This window comes from Lissotriton vulgaris, chromosome 12 (assembly GCF_964263255.1).
Source record: "Lissotriton vulgaris chromosome 12, aLisVul1.2, whole genome shotgun sequence".
NCBI lineage: Eukaryota > Metazoa > Chordata > Amphibia > Caudata > Salamandridae > Lissotriton > Lissotriton vulgaris.
Window position 1 is genome coordinate 571,028,367 of NC_141700.1, and position 17,411 is coordinate 571,045,777.

Here is a 17,411-nt window from a genome sequence, read left to right on the forward strand (position 1 = left end):
AGAGGTCTGTACAAGGCCTTTCGTTATTAAATAAATGTTTGTTATTAAATGAAAGTTGGAGCTATTGACTTAGAGGGGTTGAAGATTTAATATTCCTGATCTAGTTCAATTACACCAAACATGATTCTGATAATTGGCCACTTGATTTAATTACATAAAACCAGGCATTGCCAATAACATCATGAGCAAAAAGTTTTGGAAATCAATCCTCTATAATGTGCAGGACAAAGGATGCATTCCCAGTGAAATATTGTGTGCATCACTTTCATGTCACCCTTTAGCAAAAGTTCTGAATCAGCGTCATGATATAAGGAAAAGCTGCAAAGCGGGCACCCAAAGAAATTGCTTGTGCATTGACTCTGGGTTGAAATCCCTCAATAAAGGAAAGGAGACCTTTAATGTTTAAACTGCACTTTTTTTTTGGGGGGGGGGGGGAATTTTCATACCCAACTTAAATAAAATGTATAGATCAGTTCATGTACAATATAAGCATACTAAAAGAAGAGTTGCCATCGAGAGAGTATGAGGAAACATAGTGCAATGTACTTGTGTCAAATGCAGGAGTTGGCCAGGATAAGAGAGGTGATCTGGGAGAAATCTTTATTGGAGAGAAAGGCAGCATTTTGCACCAGCAGAACAGCATTTACCTTTGCAAATCCGTATTCTACTATGAGCACATGTTAATCTATGCGTTTTTTCTTGAATCCTGGCTTTAAAGTCAAACATCAAGGGCTATTTCCAGATGATGACCATGTGTGCTCTTGGAGGACCTCCAACTGAATGTTAAATGTTAATTCATAAATCTGTTCACATGCAACTTTGCTCATGCAAGCTGTTTTTATTTAACTTACCTGGACCGGAAACCCCATGGACATATCCCAACATACTTTCTTTCTCTTCATTTTCAATCTTGGGGAGTTTGGAGAAATCCATAATTGCTATACCTTAAAAGAAATTGAAAAACCTGACTAGAATTGATGCTCTTATTTTCAACCCTGTTAAATTGTTCACCCACCCAAAAAATGTTGTCTGCAGAACTTAGTTTCAAAGACTGCAAGAACAGTGGTTTTGCCTAAAATATAATTTCACATGATACAGTTCATTGTGAAAGACAGTTTAGGCATTTAGACAGGTTTTGTAATTGATTGTTACCCAACAATGAAGGCCCCATTGAGTTCATATCCAAAGTGAATCTCTAAATTGATGCAATCTACATGCCGGCCATATCGACCCGGAGCCCAAAAATGTATTTGTCAACAGGAATAGATCTGAATATACTGTTTGATGCTGTGTGACCTCAAGAATGTTGGCATCATAAAGGACGGCCCCCGTCACACTCTCTCTTTCCCCATTTTACCAGCTAAATTGAATTTGGCCACCAGACCCGATGGCCTTATAAGCTTAGGAGATAAGAAAGGAAGGAAGAGTGAAAGAAAGCAACCATGAACAAGGAAATGTGAAAGGATGGATGAACGTGTGAAAGGAATAGAAGGGCAGGAGAAAGGATGGATGGAAGTGTAAAAGGAATAGAAGGGTGGGAGAAAGGATGGATGGACGTGTGAAAGGAATAGAAGGGCGGGAGAAAGGATGGATGGACGTGTGAAAGGAATAGAAGGGCGGGAGAAAGGATGGATGGAAGTGTAAAAGGAATAGAAGGGCAGGAGAAAGGATGGATGGAAGTGTAAAAGGAATAGAAGGGTGGGAGAAAGGATGGATGGAAGTGTAAAAGGAATAGAAGGGCAGGAGAAAGGATGGATGGAAGTGTAAAAGGAATAGAAGGGTGGGAGAAAGGATGGATGGACGTGTGAAAGGAATAGAAGGGCGGGAGAAAGGATGGATGGAAGTGTAAAAGGAATAGAAGGGCAGGAGAAAGGATGGATGGAAGTGTAAAAGGAATAGAAGGGCAGGAGAAAGGATGGATGGACGTGTGAAAGGAATAGAAGGGCGGGAGAAAAGATGGATGGAAGTGTGAGGTGTTGCTTAGAGTATTGGTTATCAGGGTGAAGGGAACCTTTCCAGGATGGGTCCCGCTCATTTGCCTCATTCACTCGGTGTCATGAAGGGTATGGATCCAAGTTAGGGGTGTTTCATTTTTTGACTACTCCCTTGCTACTCCTTTGCCCAGAAGACTGCTGACCCTAACTAGTTAGTGACTGGACTTCGCTTCCATGATATTAAAAGATTTCGACTTTTTAGTAGGGAATTGGTCTAAATGGCAGTGGGAAGCCAAAGAGCAGACGCATATTTCATACTCTACCTTTTATTTTTCAGATGATGGGCGGATAGCTTCAAAAAAGTCACCCGGATTCTTGGAACTTTAATTCACCCCAATGAACACATTTGGAATATAGCCCACAAATCACAGAATAACAAAATAACGTCTATTGATATGCTCAAGCCAGTTCAAAATGGACCTGATACAAGAAAATATATATAAGAATAAAGGCGTAGATTTAGTCTTCCGCTGAATTAATTTTTACATGTATCTCCTATTGACCACATTTTTCGCTAGTATGCCTGGAAAACTACACCAGGCACAGTGTTCAAGGTGCTTTACTGGGAATGTCTTGCCACAATGCTGTGCAGTGTTTGCCTTCTTTTTATCAAGACTGAAAACATTTTATACTTTGGAGAAAGCCCTTTACATTGTCCAAAATTAACACTAATACCCTTCAGACGTCCCTACGTGAAACTAACCCAAAGAGGGTAGCAGATACGAATCAAGCGGGCCACAATTTAACATCATGGGTCAAAAGTGCGTTATACGCTGCAGCACCCTTAAAAACCTTCATCTCCAGAAGAAAAAAGCCTTCTGAACCTTGGTTTTCGGAAACACTAAAAGATCAAAAACGACTGTGCAGAAGAACCGAAAGACAGTGGAGGATAAATTATGATCAGGCTATAAAAATAAATATGCTCAATCACTGGCAGAATATAAGAGGTTGATTATTGAGGAAAAAAGAAAATACTTTACATCAAAAATCATGGAGGCCAAGTATTCCAGTAGGGATTTATTTGCTACAGTAAAAAATTAGACAATCTTCCGGCCAAATCCAAGGCAGCTAGTAGCCCAGATTTCTGTAATACCTTGGGCCAGTCTTTCATCAATAAGGTAGAGACAGTGTATAAAACCTTCTTAGACCATAAGCTTCCCTCTACCAAGCCATCAAAGCCAGGGACAGACCTCTGCATGCCACAAACCAGTTTCTCCTTTTCCTCTCCCTCGTGGGAACAGATTGTCCAAGTAGTAAAGGCAACCAAATCAGGAGCCCCATCAGACCCCTGTCCTCCCAAAATCTTCAACCTATTCCCTGAATTACTCGGTGAACAACTTGATTTATTGTTCTCTGAGATTATACTGTCAGGTCAGTTTCCCGATGTATGGAAAGTAGCCTCAGTACTACCTCTGCTATAAAAAAACATCTGGATCCAGAGGATCCTAGTAACTACCGGCCAATCTCCAGAGTACCATTTCCGTTGAAGGTATTGGAGAAACTGCTTAATATTCAGCTCACCTCCTTTATCTTGTCAAGAAATCTTCTGGACCACTCACAGTAAGGCTTCAGAGAGGGTCACAGAACTGAGACCGCTCTCATTACAGCGACAGAGGAACTCAGAAGATCACTGGATGCAGGAGGGAAGGCCGCCTTGATTCTGTTAGATTTATCTGCGGCCTTCGATACTGTCAACCACACAATACTAATCGACAGATTGGTGGAGCTGGGTATGCAGAAATCCTCTATTTCCTTACTGACATCATACCTAACAGATAGATCCTTTTCAGTAGAATTGGGTGGCTTTAGTTCTAAAAAAATTTAATTGCTGTGCGGTGTGCCTCAGGGCTCGTCCCTGAACCCTACACTATTCAATATTTACGTGGCCCCCTTGGCCTCGATGAGCAGTATGGTTTTTCCGTGGTCTACTATTCTGATGACACCCAGGTGGCCGTGTCAATAACAAACAACGAGGATGAGACAGTGGATCGCTTTAACAACTGTATGTCTCAGGTGAACACCTGGATGCAGACCAATTGTTTAAAATTGAATGGTGAGAAAACGGAAATCCTGTTACTAGGACCCCACCCTCCTGTCTGGTCATCGAGATGTTGGCTGGCTAACCTGGGCGATAGTCCGACGCCAGTTTCCAAGGCTAAAAATCTGGGAGTGATCTTCGATAATAGACTGACATTTGACAGCCAAATCAATAATCTCTCGGCCACTTTCTGGGGTATTTAAAAGATGGTCAGGAAGATTCGCTCTTTCATTCCCCCAAATGCTTTATAGACACTTGTACCTACTTTAGCGCTGTCCAGGCTGGATTATTGCAACGCTCTTTATGTGGGGATTCAGACCCAATATTTACGAAAACTGCAACGACTGCAGAATGCTGCAGCCAGATTGGTACTGGATATTCCTAAATACGAATCAGTCTCACATCGATTGAGAGCCCTCCACTGACTTCCAGTGGGAAAAAGAATTATATTCCAATCACAATGCATTGCATTCAAAGCGCTCCAGTGCACAGGTCCTCTCTATCTGAGATCGCACTTGAAATGGTACGTGCCATCCAGAAACCTAAGATCTTCTCAGTCAAAACTGCTACAAATACTGATGTACAGACAGGCTCGTTGGGGAGGTAGAAGTTTCCTATTGGGAACTCCGAAAACCTGGAATCTCCTGTCATTATCAATAAAAAACAGTATGTCACTTATCTCCTTCAGAAGATTACTAAAAACATGGCTATCTCCAACTGACCGGTTGGAACCCCGTAGGATAGGACTTTACCCGTCTATATATATGTCCGGCCAAATCTAGCGCCAAGACGCCTTTGGGCATACTTTGCGCTATATAAATCGATAAATCAAATCAAATCAAATCATACATAACTCATACATATGGGGGTGGTCCATTCCTGAATACACCAGTGGCATTTTCTACCGCACATTTTTTCAAACTCGTGCCAGAAAAATCTACAGTAGTAAACACATTTATGCTTGACAGGAATCATAAGAAAATTAATTTAGTTGCAAAGTTATATTTATGACTGAATTTACAAGAGTGTGTGTGTACAACCTAAAAGCAAAGTGCCTAGAAATGGTTCAATCCTCACAGTGGGTGGTACTTAGACATGGTAAAGTAACATAAATAGAAAACAGTGAGAAAGATCAGTAAACTTCCACTTTCAAGATTTAAAGAGAATTTGAATATCCAAATTTTAAAATGTATTTTACTAAAATAAAAACAGTGAGACAGTTCTCTTAGTCCAAATCTCTTAGATATCTTATTGGCCAGTTTTCGATATTTAAACAGGAATGCTTTTTATGTCTGATATTAACCCAAACCTTATAAAAAAATATACATATAATATACTTGCAATGGCCCTTTTAATCCCTGGATCTTATGTAGAGTCAGACACATTTTGCTTCCACCCGCCACAGCAGACTGCATGAGGCAGCGCGTCAGCCCACTTCAGTCAGTGGCTCCTTTCTGAGTAAGTGTCCGAATTCCGCCGCAGCACAATGTTGTCACCCACAGAGAAAGTCACCCATTCCACTGACAATGACTGGTTGATCAAAGTGCTTTTTGAAGAAACAAATCTATTTTCATGTGTGAGGGCCCTACAGTTCCCCAGTTCCCCTCCACTTGTAGTGCGACACATCCTGTGTGCACTGCAACCGGTGTCCATTTAAGATATAGGTCCCATCCCACTCTAAGATGGAAAAGGTGGGCACGCAAAGGCATATGTCGGAGCAGTCATCTATGAAGGTTTTTATAAACTTTCATTACAAAAAAATTCAATGATGGCCCCTGTGCATATGCACCTCATTGAATGCATATGTGGGCATCTTTTTTTATTTATGCGTTTCTAAGTAGCGTGAACTTTACCCGAAGGTGTAAGAGCGCTTTACAATAAAAACAGTTACATTACAGAAGGACTTCAGAGTACATGATTTACATAAAGGATACAAACAAATAGTCTCTAAGGGCCATATTATCAGGACAGGGCGATACATTATCGCCGCTTTTATCATATGGAAACTGCCGCTAAAGCGGCGATAATGGGCTTGATAATATGCCATTGTAAATTCCCATAGAAGCCCAGGTTAACACCAGAACCTGGGCTTCTGTGGGAATTTAAAAGGGCATATTATCAAGCCATTTTTGCCGCTTTAGCAGCAGTTTCCTGCCGCTAAAGCGGCGATAATGGGCTTGATAATATGCCCTTGTAAATTACCATAGAAGCCCAGGTTAACACCAGAACCTGGGCTTCTGTGGGAATTTAAAAGGGCATATTATCAAGCCATTTTTGCCGCTTTAGTGGCAGTTTCCTGCCGATAAAACCGGCGATATTGTATCGCCCTGTCTTGATAAAATGGCCCTAAATTTGCATGAGAATTGTACTAAGTACGTAAGTCTACTACAGATACTAGCAGTTAGAGTTACATATATACAAATTGCAAATTCACTCAAGGTCACATTTTAAGGAAAGTTGAAGCGATTAGGTTTGGACACATATATATGACATGTTTACAAAGCGTTATCTTCTCGCCGTTGCTGGGGTTCTTGCTTGCAGCCAGGCCTACAGGGCGTTCTTGCACTCATGGGCGGTGATCTTGGCCCTGGAGGGATTCCCGTGCTGGTGATAGCCAGATTTCCTACACGATTGTTGTCCTGGTTGCCTCAATGCTCCTGGGAACTTGAGAATGGTTTACGGCGCCCAGGCCCGTTCAGCGCTATGGGAGGCTGGTAGCTAAGGAGTGCAGGGGTGGGGACATCATGGCTGTCTCATTCTTTTTAACAGGGCTGTTCTAGACCATCCCCGGCAGATCACCGACGTGCAGGCAAGCAGAGAGGAAGTGTCAGAGCGCCCCTGCAGCTTGGTTCCAGCTTGGAATCGCATTTTCTCCAGCAAGGGGATGGGCAGGGGCGGCCTTAGGCATGTGCAAGCTGTGCACCTGCACAGGGAAACCAAACCCCAGGGGCCACCACTCCAATATATACCCTTAATATAATAATCCTCTGAGGATGGATATATATTTGTGTGGTGGCCCCTGGCAGGGATTTGGCAGCATCCGGCTCGGTTCCACTTCCAAACACCCTGACCCCCCCCCCCCCCCTCTTCACTGGCCTCCACACTCCGCCCGGACCCACTCTGCGGGGCCCCCTACCTACGCTCCCTGCCCAGGGCCGCCATGAGCCTAGAGCCGCCCCTGGGATGGGGTGTAAAAGACAGCAGGACTAGGGGCCGTCTGCAGACATCCAGCGGTCGGCCAACAGAGGGCAGTGGTGGGCTCACCCCGCCACAGAATGGCCGCCCAGCTCTTTCCCCCTACAGGCCACAGGGTACCGGGGAAGACAGCGACCGCCCAGCTTTTTTCATATATTTTGTGGCAAAGGTTTGCTAAAACGTTCTAAAAAACATTGGCAAAGCCAATATACTGGCATCCAATGCCATAACCAGGGCTTTAAGTGGGCCGGGTCTCACCGTGTCTGAGCACCTGCAGTTTTTTAAAGGGGGCTTCGAAACGGCTCTCTATCGGGCTCTGTTTTCTGCCCTGGCACAGGCGGCCTGTTTTTTTCCAGACTGCAGTGTGCGCATCGATGTGCGCTGCTCACACTGCTCACTTCTCACTAGTGGAGAAGTTACGGCATGACGTCATGACAGGTGAGAGTTGTAGCGGAAAGGTAATCCTTTAAAGAAAGTCATTTTCTCTCTGGATTTCCCTTCTCTTTTTGGAACTCAGGAGCAGCAACGTTATCGTGGTGTCAGCAGGGCTGTAAGTTGAAGCATTTTCAATAATATATACAAGCCATAGCTGCTGCTTATTTATCTTATGCAGCTAACAACCATTGACAAAGCCAATAGTCCTGACTTGTTGTAGGTATGATGTTACTTGTTGTATCGTAATTGTGGATGTAATGACAGAAACAGTAAAATACAAGTTGGCGGCACACTATGCTAAGCAGAGTTTTTTGGCTTAGGTGTTTTAAGCCACGCCCTTAATTACATCGGCCCGCACCTTGGAGACACACCCTAGTTTTTTCATCTCACTTTAAGCCCTGCCCAGAACTTTTTGCTTTGTCAATACTCGTTGTGCTTGGAGTTGTAATTGTATATTGGTAAGGCTGCAAAATGTAAAGTGTTGTTGACTAAAAGGCAAGCCTGGCTGGCTGGGGTTAACGTGTGAGATTTTAAGTGCTGATGGCCCCACCCTTTTTCTCAGAAGTCCACAGCCGACGCTCCTCAATATTGGAGTGGCCAGATCCCAAAACCTGTTTAGTCTTCTAGCCGCTTTGATCCACCAACAAACATTCCCTGCCCTTGCATCTCGCTCTTCCAATTTGTTTTTCATCCCCGCTTTCTCGATTTGTCACTGTTTTCCGCCATTCTCTAACTCTTTTTACACATTTTCTGGCTTTTTCTATCTTGTTCTGGGTCAAAAAGTCTAATGATGGAAAAATATGATCTTGGCCCCAAAAAACAGAGTGCTGGTGGTGGGCCACCCTGCATCCAACCGTCTCAAATTAAGCAGAGACTGAAATTAAGCTTTTGTTACGACCGAATGCTAAAAATAGAGGTGAAACTCATAACTCAGTTTATTTAGCGAATAACATGGGGAGAGCGCCACCCAGCGTTCAGAGATTGAAATCAGTGAGCAGAGAATGTTCTGTATATACTCAGCCGGAGCGAACTGGACTGCCCCAACCAAGCACGTGGTGTTTTCGCAAGGGTGGGGGGTGTAAAGATGGCTAAACAGCACATAATGCAAAATGATGACCCTCCGTGCAAAATATGTGGAGTGGTTCTAGAAATTCCTGTCGACCAAGGGATCTGACTTGTGCGTGTGTGTTTGTAGCTGCTACGTGAACACACATTCTACCTTAGCAAAAGCTCACCTTGTTGCCAACCGCCTTTTGCATTCTGGAACTCGCAGTTTCGTTTTGGAGTGTAGGCTCATAATTCCTTGAATGCAAAGCTGTCCCTGACACAAGCAGTCACAAAAGACACATCAGCCTTTTGAAGCAGTTACCTTAGTTGTAATGTTATTTATTTTGCAGCTTTCCTGTGAATTGTTGTTCTTTATGTTTTCTTATGCTTTGGGTTTCTTGTTCTATGTTTTGGTTTATTGTGTTCTTATTCACCGTTCTCAGGTTTCCCAGGTCCACGGGTGACTAGGTAATCTTGCGCAGAATTTTTCTTGGAATGTTGGTACTTGTGGTCCTGATTTTATGATGGCGTCACTCAAACCCCCAGAAAGCCTGCACTGGGAAGCTACTGATGCATCAGCCTAGAAACATGAATTCTATGCTCAGTGATTTGTCAGTCTTATTATCTTCCACAAGATCAGAGTGGCCATGATGGAGATTCTGCCATGCAGAACCCCTCCATGGGGGGCCGAAAAAGGTGGATGGTGGTGAAAAAATGGGATTTCCTTATACGATTTCAGGATTAGTTCAATGCAAACAGGTATTTGCATATGTATGCCTTGAGGGCAAACCCACGTAGGAAACAATGAAGCACTGAACATGGGAAAGACCTGAGAACAGGTGCAATGTAGCAAGTAGCATGCAGCAGGCTCTTGGCCCGTTGGGGTGTAACATTTCTCAAATGTATGTATTTGCAGCTCCTTCCTGAATCACATGAGGGCTGGTACGCTTCTGAGGACAGTGGGGGTGCTGTTCCAGTGCCTGGAGGCGCCGATGGAGAAGACCTGCCGACTGTGGCTTTCTTCATCAATGATCAGTGGCGGAACAAAGGCCACCTGAGCCCCCGAGCTCCAGGGGGGTCCTCAGCACAGTAACCTGTCTGAGTGAGTCCGGAGTGGGGGGCCCTCCATGTACTTTGCAGGGGGGGGGGGGCTCAAGTTTTGTTACGCCACTATCAAGGATGGATAAGATAATTCATTAACCATTCCATCTGAGCCCAGTTAGATGAAGTGAAATCCACATCCCCCCATATAGTTTATTCACCTTTCACCCGGGTGCCATGTGAAGGCGACTAAACTTGTTTGAACACTTCTGCAGAGCTCTCAAGTTTCCCAAGTCTTCGGATAAGTAGCTCATCCCATCCAGGGTTTTTGCTTTGCATCCTGGGACTTGTAGTCAAGGTCGTGCAGGTCTCTTTTTCCACTGCTGGACTTTTCCCCAGTGGGCTGGAGCCCTTGGAGGCCGGTTTTGAAAGACCACGATGCCTCTTGGTGCCGCTGTCACTTTCCGCAGCTCCCAAAGTTTGATCGCAGCAGGCCTTGGGGAGGCTTTGAGAGAGAGAGGGGTGGAGGGTAAAGGTAGAGTGAACACGGTCATAGAGGGAGAAGGGAGAGGAGGAGGAGACAAGGTGAGTGAGAGAACAGATGGATGGAAAGAGAGAGATTACCCAGAGAGACGAACGGAGCTGCCATTTTGCTAAGGCCGCTCTTGGTTCCCCAGTCTGACCCTGCTTGTGGGCCTGTTTGTCCCAATATAAAACGATGGAATTCACAAGGAAGTGGCGGAGAGAGGCATTAGCCTTCTTGGCTTAACGCCTCTCTCCGCCACTTCAGAAAAGCAAGGCTGCACCATATTGACAAGGACATGGTGCAGCCTTGCTTTTCCCCCTACGATGGCGCTAAGTTTCACAACTTAGCGCCAGCGCAGGCACCCTTGCTCCAGAGTGCAAGGGTGTCTGCTAGCAGGGAGGTTTGTTTACGTGCAGGAAGCTGTCCCTTCCTGCACATAAACAGACCTAAAATGCCAGTTTGGAACTTTCATGTGTGCTGCTTCGTGCAGCACACATGTAACTTACGAAACGGCATTTAAAAAAAAAAGGTTTGTTCATGTACAGGAAGGGGCACCTTCCTGAACATAAACAAACCATGACATTTTGCATTTTTGGAAAATGCAAAAACGAGGAGAAATAAAGCATTTCGCCTCGTAGTACCACCTTAAGACCAGGGTTCTACTGGTCTTAAGTTTAGCGTTAGCTCCTATGTACGCTGCGTAAATATCAATGGGTGTTGCGGTAGAACGCCCACCACAACACCCACTGCGCGCCCCTTTCATGCTAACCACGGCGGGAAAGGGGGCCTATTCACAAGGCAGCGTTAAGCCACTTTAAGTGGCTTAAATCTGCCTTGGAATAAGGCGAGGCCCCTATCGCCACCAGAGCATCACTGAAAGTGACGTTGCGGTGGCGATAGGGGCTTGTGAATATGCCCCTAAGTCTCAGAATACAATGTAAAAAACCTGTCCTGCATGAGTTGACCACTGTGTGGACCTGGAGAACGTCATAGCTATGGTTCTGGTCATCCTCTATGTTAAGGATCAAAAGCGCCTTGAAGCCTGTGCCCTTTGCTTCTCGATTCATGCCATCTTCTTCTGCTTGAATTTTGGGTGGGTATTGACTGGCTACTGCTTGACAGAGGTTTATGGCAGCAAGTATGCAAGGGGGCAGTGGAGGTGGGTAAGTCCGTTAATGCTCAAGCCAGGCTCGCGACAGAGGCCTTGCATTAGCTCAGCTCTAGGTCATCTCAGAGCCTTGAGCCAAAAATTGATCTAAGCTCTAATGTGGCTTCTGCCTGCCACCCACCCTCAGGGCCGTCTTAATAGCATTATAGGCCCCAGGGCAAATCCGTGCACTGGGCCCTGCCTACACAACCTCTACAGGAATACAAATGTTATCAATAAAATACTGAGGGGCATATTATCAAGGGGGTTTATCTCCGCTTTTTTGGCTTTAAAAGCCAAGAAAGCGGAGATAAAATTATCTCCTGATTACCTAGCTGTCGCTAACACCAGTTAGCGACAGCTAGAAGGAAATAGTGACCATCTTGGGCCCCGCTTTGCATGTCAGTGATATTTATCACTAATGACATGCAAAGTGGGCGTGCCAAGATGTTAGCGACTGGAAACAGTCGCTAACATCGCTATCTCCTATTACCAACTTTTGGAGATATTTGCGCTAAGCGCGAATATCTCCAAAAGCTAAAACCTGCCCCTGAGCAGTTCTTAGCCATGTTATCCAATGGGAGGTGGATAACATGGCAAGAGCATTAGCTCGGTAATGCATGAATATCGCTGACTTTTCAGCGATATTCATGCATTGCGGCCAATTTTTATCGCATTTGCGATAAACCTTGGTAATACCAAGGTTTATCTGTGATAAAAATCGCCGCAGGTCGGCGATACATTTTTGTCTCTAACCAAGCAATAGCGATAATTATCGCTAATCCTTGGTAATATGCCCCTGAGTTTGCAGGTGATTTGAATGTTGAGGCGGGAGATCGGAAAATGAGTGTTAAATTCTGGTCTGTGCATAGAGTAGTATGGGGCTCCTCAGCTCGTGGGACACTGGGCAACTTCCCAGTGTGCCCATGCGGTCTTAAAAGGCAGAGAAAGAGGCAGCCACCATGTGTGTGAATCGAATAATGTAAAACCAGAAAACCTGGGACCAGTCCTGGCTTCCCCACTTGACCAAATGGCATGATCCTCTGCAAATATTTTAAAAAGCTTCTTTTTTCTTCGTTATCACATATCGGGCACCTTCCAATATATATGAGTTCCAGGTGTGCGCTGTACAAAAATAATCTGATGTATTAAGGTGAAATGCTTCTGCATGTTAAAGAAATACTTTTTTTTCTTCGTTTTAATGATACTATCACATTTTCACATGATGCTTGTTGCATGATTTAGATACCAACTATTCTATGGCTCGGCTCGTGCACTGGCTCGTAAATCTCAGCCTAGACCTTGGCTCGGCTCTCCCTGTTAATTTGTGTGCTCGCCCACCACTAGAGGCAATTCCTACAGGTACCCTAGGGACCTGCACAAGAGTGCCTTATGCATCGTGTAGTGCACTCCTCTAGGAGCTGGGGGTAGGTTTTAAGGCAGGTATTGAACGCACTTCACTTATAATACTCCCATTAATTCTGGCTTCTCGTTTGCGGTCGTAAATCTACATTACGAGTGCAAACAGTTTTCTGAATCGGGTGCTGTGTCCACCGATCATTATTTCAGAGGGGGTATGTAGAGGCGTTGTAACTATTATACACTGTGACCTTTCCAAGGTCACACCGGTGAGAGGTGTCAGGCAAAGATTCACTCTCCGGACTCCACCCATGTTTCCTTCAGGACAGATTGTGTTCAGTGCATAGAGCAGGGCGCATCAGCAAGAGACAAGTCAGAGGTGGAAGAGAGAGCGGAATGTGGGATACTGTTAAAGAATTGTGTACACGAGTCACGACCGGTGGGGGGGGGGGGGGGGGGGGGGCAAGTGTCATCCTGGGAGGATCACGAAATCATTTATTGTGAATAGTTGCTTTCCGGGCTAAAAAAAAATAGGAGCATTCAGAAATGGGTGAGCGTTCGGTCTAAGCGCTATGTAAAAATATAGGTATACGTTTGTCCTCTTATTCACCACGGAACTGCCTAGACTTAATTCTTTTTGAGCTGATGATGCGCTATATGTTTGCCCCCTTAGGGGCAGATTATGTTGCCTGACGCATCTCTGCAAATCGGCAGAGATGCGCCAGGAAAGATACGGCACGCAAGTTTGCGCCACCCATGATGCGCCGCATTTACAATGCGGCGCACCATGGCGCAGGAATAAACAGATGTGTGTCGCATCTAGGGCGTGAAGTTGGCGCAGTGCTGAAGTTGTGTTGCGTGCGGCACGCAACTCCAGCACTATTCCAACTTGCCCTATCTCTAACGTGGTGGGTCAAGCCTTACGCCTGCTTCAAGCAGGCGCAGGGTTTTGACGCTTCAGTGTTGGGAAAGTGACTCAGTGAAATCTTGTAGATTTCACTGAGTCACTTTTCAGGGGCGTTCCTGCGACGGAACCCCCCCCCCCCCCCGCGTGGAAACCCCCACATGAAACCTGACGCAGGTTTCATGTGGCGCAGGGCCTTACACCGTCACGCATCTCCATAGATGCGTCACGATATAAGTATGTCGCAACGTGGCGCAGGGTTCACGCCGCCGCTGCGTCACAGAAATGAAGCAACAGCGGCGCAAAAGTGCTGCAAGTCCGACATAAATCTGCCCCGTAGTTCCTTGCAGTGTAGGGTTAGGGGAAGCAGTGAGTCCTAAAGGTACTTTGTTCCCTATGTTGAGGTGAGAAATGCTGGTCCTTAAGATTCCCTGAGAGCGTTAAAAGGTCAAAGATGTCACCTCTGCACTTCCACGCCCATCCTGAAGAAAAAACGGTATTTAAACTTCTCCCAAGGCACCTACATAAGCTTCTCTACATAATTAAACCAAATGATCTTTTATACAACTAGAAATAAAGGGCGTATGCGACTTCTTTGAAAGGCGAACACTTTTCGATAATAAGATTTGCACAAGATCACACAATATGGCCAAAATGGATTTCTTCTATACACCCCATGTAATATTGGGTGTCGCTTTTTTTGGTTGGATGTAAAAGCTAAAAGGGCATTTGTCGGTGAAAACTGGCATAATTACTGCTACAAATATTTCAAATGTCTGGCTAATCACCTAAAATGTTCTATGAAATGTCCAGACGAATGTTTTACCTTACAGGAAGTATGCATACTCTCTCATTTTCTTTATTCCATATATGGATTTCTTTTATCCGAATAAAGATTGAATTATTATTATTATTATTATTATTATTATTATTATTATTATTATTATTATTATTTATTCTATATCATTGAAACGGGTTTCAGAATAAGATGTCCCCTTTCACGTGAAAAGCATATTTTGCACATTACATAAAATAATTGGCTTACCTCAAATCTTTTCCTTCTCTCTCCGGTATGTTTGGCTGTGACCTCCTTTAATTATATTTCTTCTCTTTCTCTCTTCTTTCCTCTGTCTCTCATTAGAAGGTAGTAGTTTGCCCACTGTCCCCTTTCCAATGTTTCTCTTCTTGCTCTCTTTTGGAAGTGGCGTCTCTCTCTTTCCCCGTTCGCCTCTCTCTCTGCCTGCTTAGTCTCTCTCTTAATCCTTCCCTTGAGTGCTCTCTCTCTCTCTCTGTTTTCTCAGTCGCCTCTCTCTCTACTCTTTCACACACTCTCTCTTGCTCTCCACTTCTCTGTTCGCTTCTCTTTCTGCTCGCTTATTCGCCCCCCTTATTCTCTCTCTCTTCTCAACTGACGCTGCCCCGCTTACTCCTCGCCTCTGCCCCTCTCCCCTGCTATTTCAGTCTTCACGGTGCAGTGGCGCAGTCCCACCCCTCGCCCTGCCTTTGCTTTGGTTTGTGGTGGTTGGGCCGGCACTCTCAGGATACAGGAGGCTGGCTGCCGACACAACCAGTTCCAGCCTGGACATCTCTGTGGTGGGTGAAGAAAGAGGTCACCTGAAGGAGAAACAGTAAACAGCAGACTCCGAACTGACATCAAACCTCCCGCCCGCCCTCTGTGTACAGTAAACACCTCCAGGCTGGCACTGCTGTCCTTCATCTCGGGCCTCTTCCTACTTATTGTTATGTCGTCCCTTCTTTGTGTCTATTTTGCTTAAAACTGTAAGCCACAATAGTGCATAGTCAACATCTGACCTTTTTATGCGAATTTAGGGATGCTAGCTAATGCATTCTGCGGTTTGTAGGTGCTACTCTACTTGAACATCTTATAGTACAATAACCAGTGGTCGAAGTCGGGGGGGTCTGATGGGAACGACGTGCCCATATTTTTTTAATTTTAGAAAAAACGTTTCCCTATTTTTTGTTAAATGACAACCGTTCTGGATGGTAAATTCCTACAGCTGAAATGCTTCAGCTGAAGTGTAAGGCATAGTCTCCTGTGCTGGAAACCGAGAGAGGAGCAGACAACGAAACAAGTCTCATTGCCAGGGTGCATGCTTGCTTGAAAGAAATGTAAATGTGCACAACTGGCAATCTGCAAATGTAAAGGGTGCCTGGAAGGAAGGCGGTATTGGCTTCAATAATGGAATTACTTGAAGCTTCCTGATGACACACATTTATTCTTTTAGAGAGGTATTGTAAGGGAGCTACCAGCTAATATGTGTTGTGTGCTTTTGAAACACAGTTACAAAAAAAAGTGCATGCTCGTGACACACATTTATTCTTGTTGAGAAGTATTGTAAGGGAGCTGCCAGCTAAGCTGTGAAGTGTGTGCTTTTAAAAGACAATTACGAGAAAAAACGGCACTATATACATTCTGCACAAAAATCAATATTTTGGAAACCCTTTTTATCTTAAATCTTTTTGGATATTTTGTAGCAGCCTTTCTTATACTATGGGTAATGCACGTTTAAAGAAATGACTTGCATGTTCACAGCACTTCCTGTCACAGACTGGGACCTTGCAGCACTAAACATGCACAAGTCAGTATTCTCAACGACACCAACCAGGATACAAGTTTGTTAGTACATTTTTTGGCCGTATGCAGCGATTTAATAAAAAGTATAGTATTCCACTATGCCACACATTTTCCTCTCTATATGACTGTGAGCTATGGGACCTTGGGCTCTCCCAGAAAGGGGTACAGCCCTATATTACGCTGGGTTTATCTAAGCTTGGCAACTTCTACAACGCTGCAAACTTAATGACGTGGGATACTTTCGTAAGCCAATGTCAATTTCAGAGAAGGGATCTCTGGCTAAACTTTAGGCAGATTACATGTTTTTTACCGATTAACTATAGAGAAATTAGTAAAAGAGCTAGATTGATTTTGAAGGCAGCTTTCGAGATTAATCTGACGTGTTGGTAACTGGTATAGGTTATTACGCCACGAGACAAATAAGAACCTTATTGAAATATTGCTCCCTCGAATTGCACAGGAAACCAATTGCTGGTTCAGTATCCAGGAATGGCGACAAATCTGTGAGATAGGCCACAGGCCTTTTAGGGCAGCGAATTATCAAAGAATATATTTTCCTACGACACCAAATGTCTGTTTTAGATATAATCTTTCAGAGGCGGGAGACTGGACACATATATTTTTTACTTGTCCGACTCTACACTACTTTTGGAAGGAGGTGTTCAAGTTTATTAGCAAATGTTTGCCAATTGAGATCCTTCCAGATGCATCACTGGCATTATTTGGTTTCTCCCAAGCAGTGGGTCCGCTTTCTTTATGTAGACAATCTATTGCTTTTATAGCTATAGCAGTAGCCAGATCACTAATATTACAGAATTGGAAATCTCAAAAAGTCCCTATATTGGCTCAGTGGCTACTTAAGCTGGAAAGTACTCACAAGTTCGAAGAGGCCTACGCGAAGAGGATAGGGGCAGTACGGAGGTTTGGGATGATATGGGAAAGTTATGCTATGGTTATGTATCCAGATGATAAGATGTTAAGGGGGCACATGGTATTGCTAGGCTGATATCTATAATTCTGGTATTTTATATTAAGGAAAATGAGGGATGAAGTTGAGCTCTTTATTTATTAGTCTGTAGTACAAAAATGAGACCTAATAGTATACAGGTCTCTTGTTTTCTTGTATGTC

At 44.4% G+C, this 17,411-nt stretch overlaps 1 protein-coding gene across 1 annotated transcript in view; it reads right to left on the reverse strand.

The window, feature by feature from the left end:
* LOC147677768 (V-type proton ATPase catalytic subunit A-like) overlaps positions 1–15,173 on the reverse strand; it is a 67,181-nt gene extending 52,008 nt beyond the window's left edge. Inside the window, exons 1-2 of the mRNA XM_086945420.1 lie at positions 14,732–15,173; positions 852–944 (exon numbers count right to left, since the gene is read on the reverse strand). Of these exons, the coding sequence (XP_086801546.1) occupies positions 852–933 (82 nt within the window). The 5' untranslated portion in view covers positions 934–944; positions 14,732–15,173. The remainder of the gene's footprint in view (positions 1–851; positions 945–14,731) is intronic.
* Positions 15,174–17,411: the final 2,238 nt, after the last annotated feature.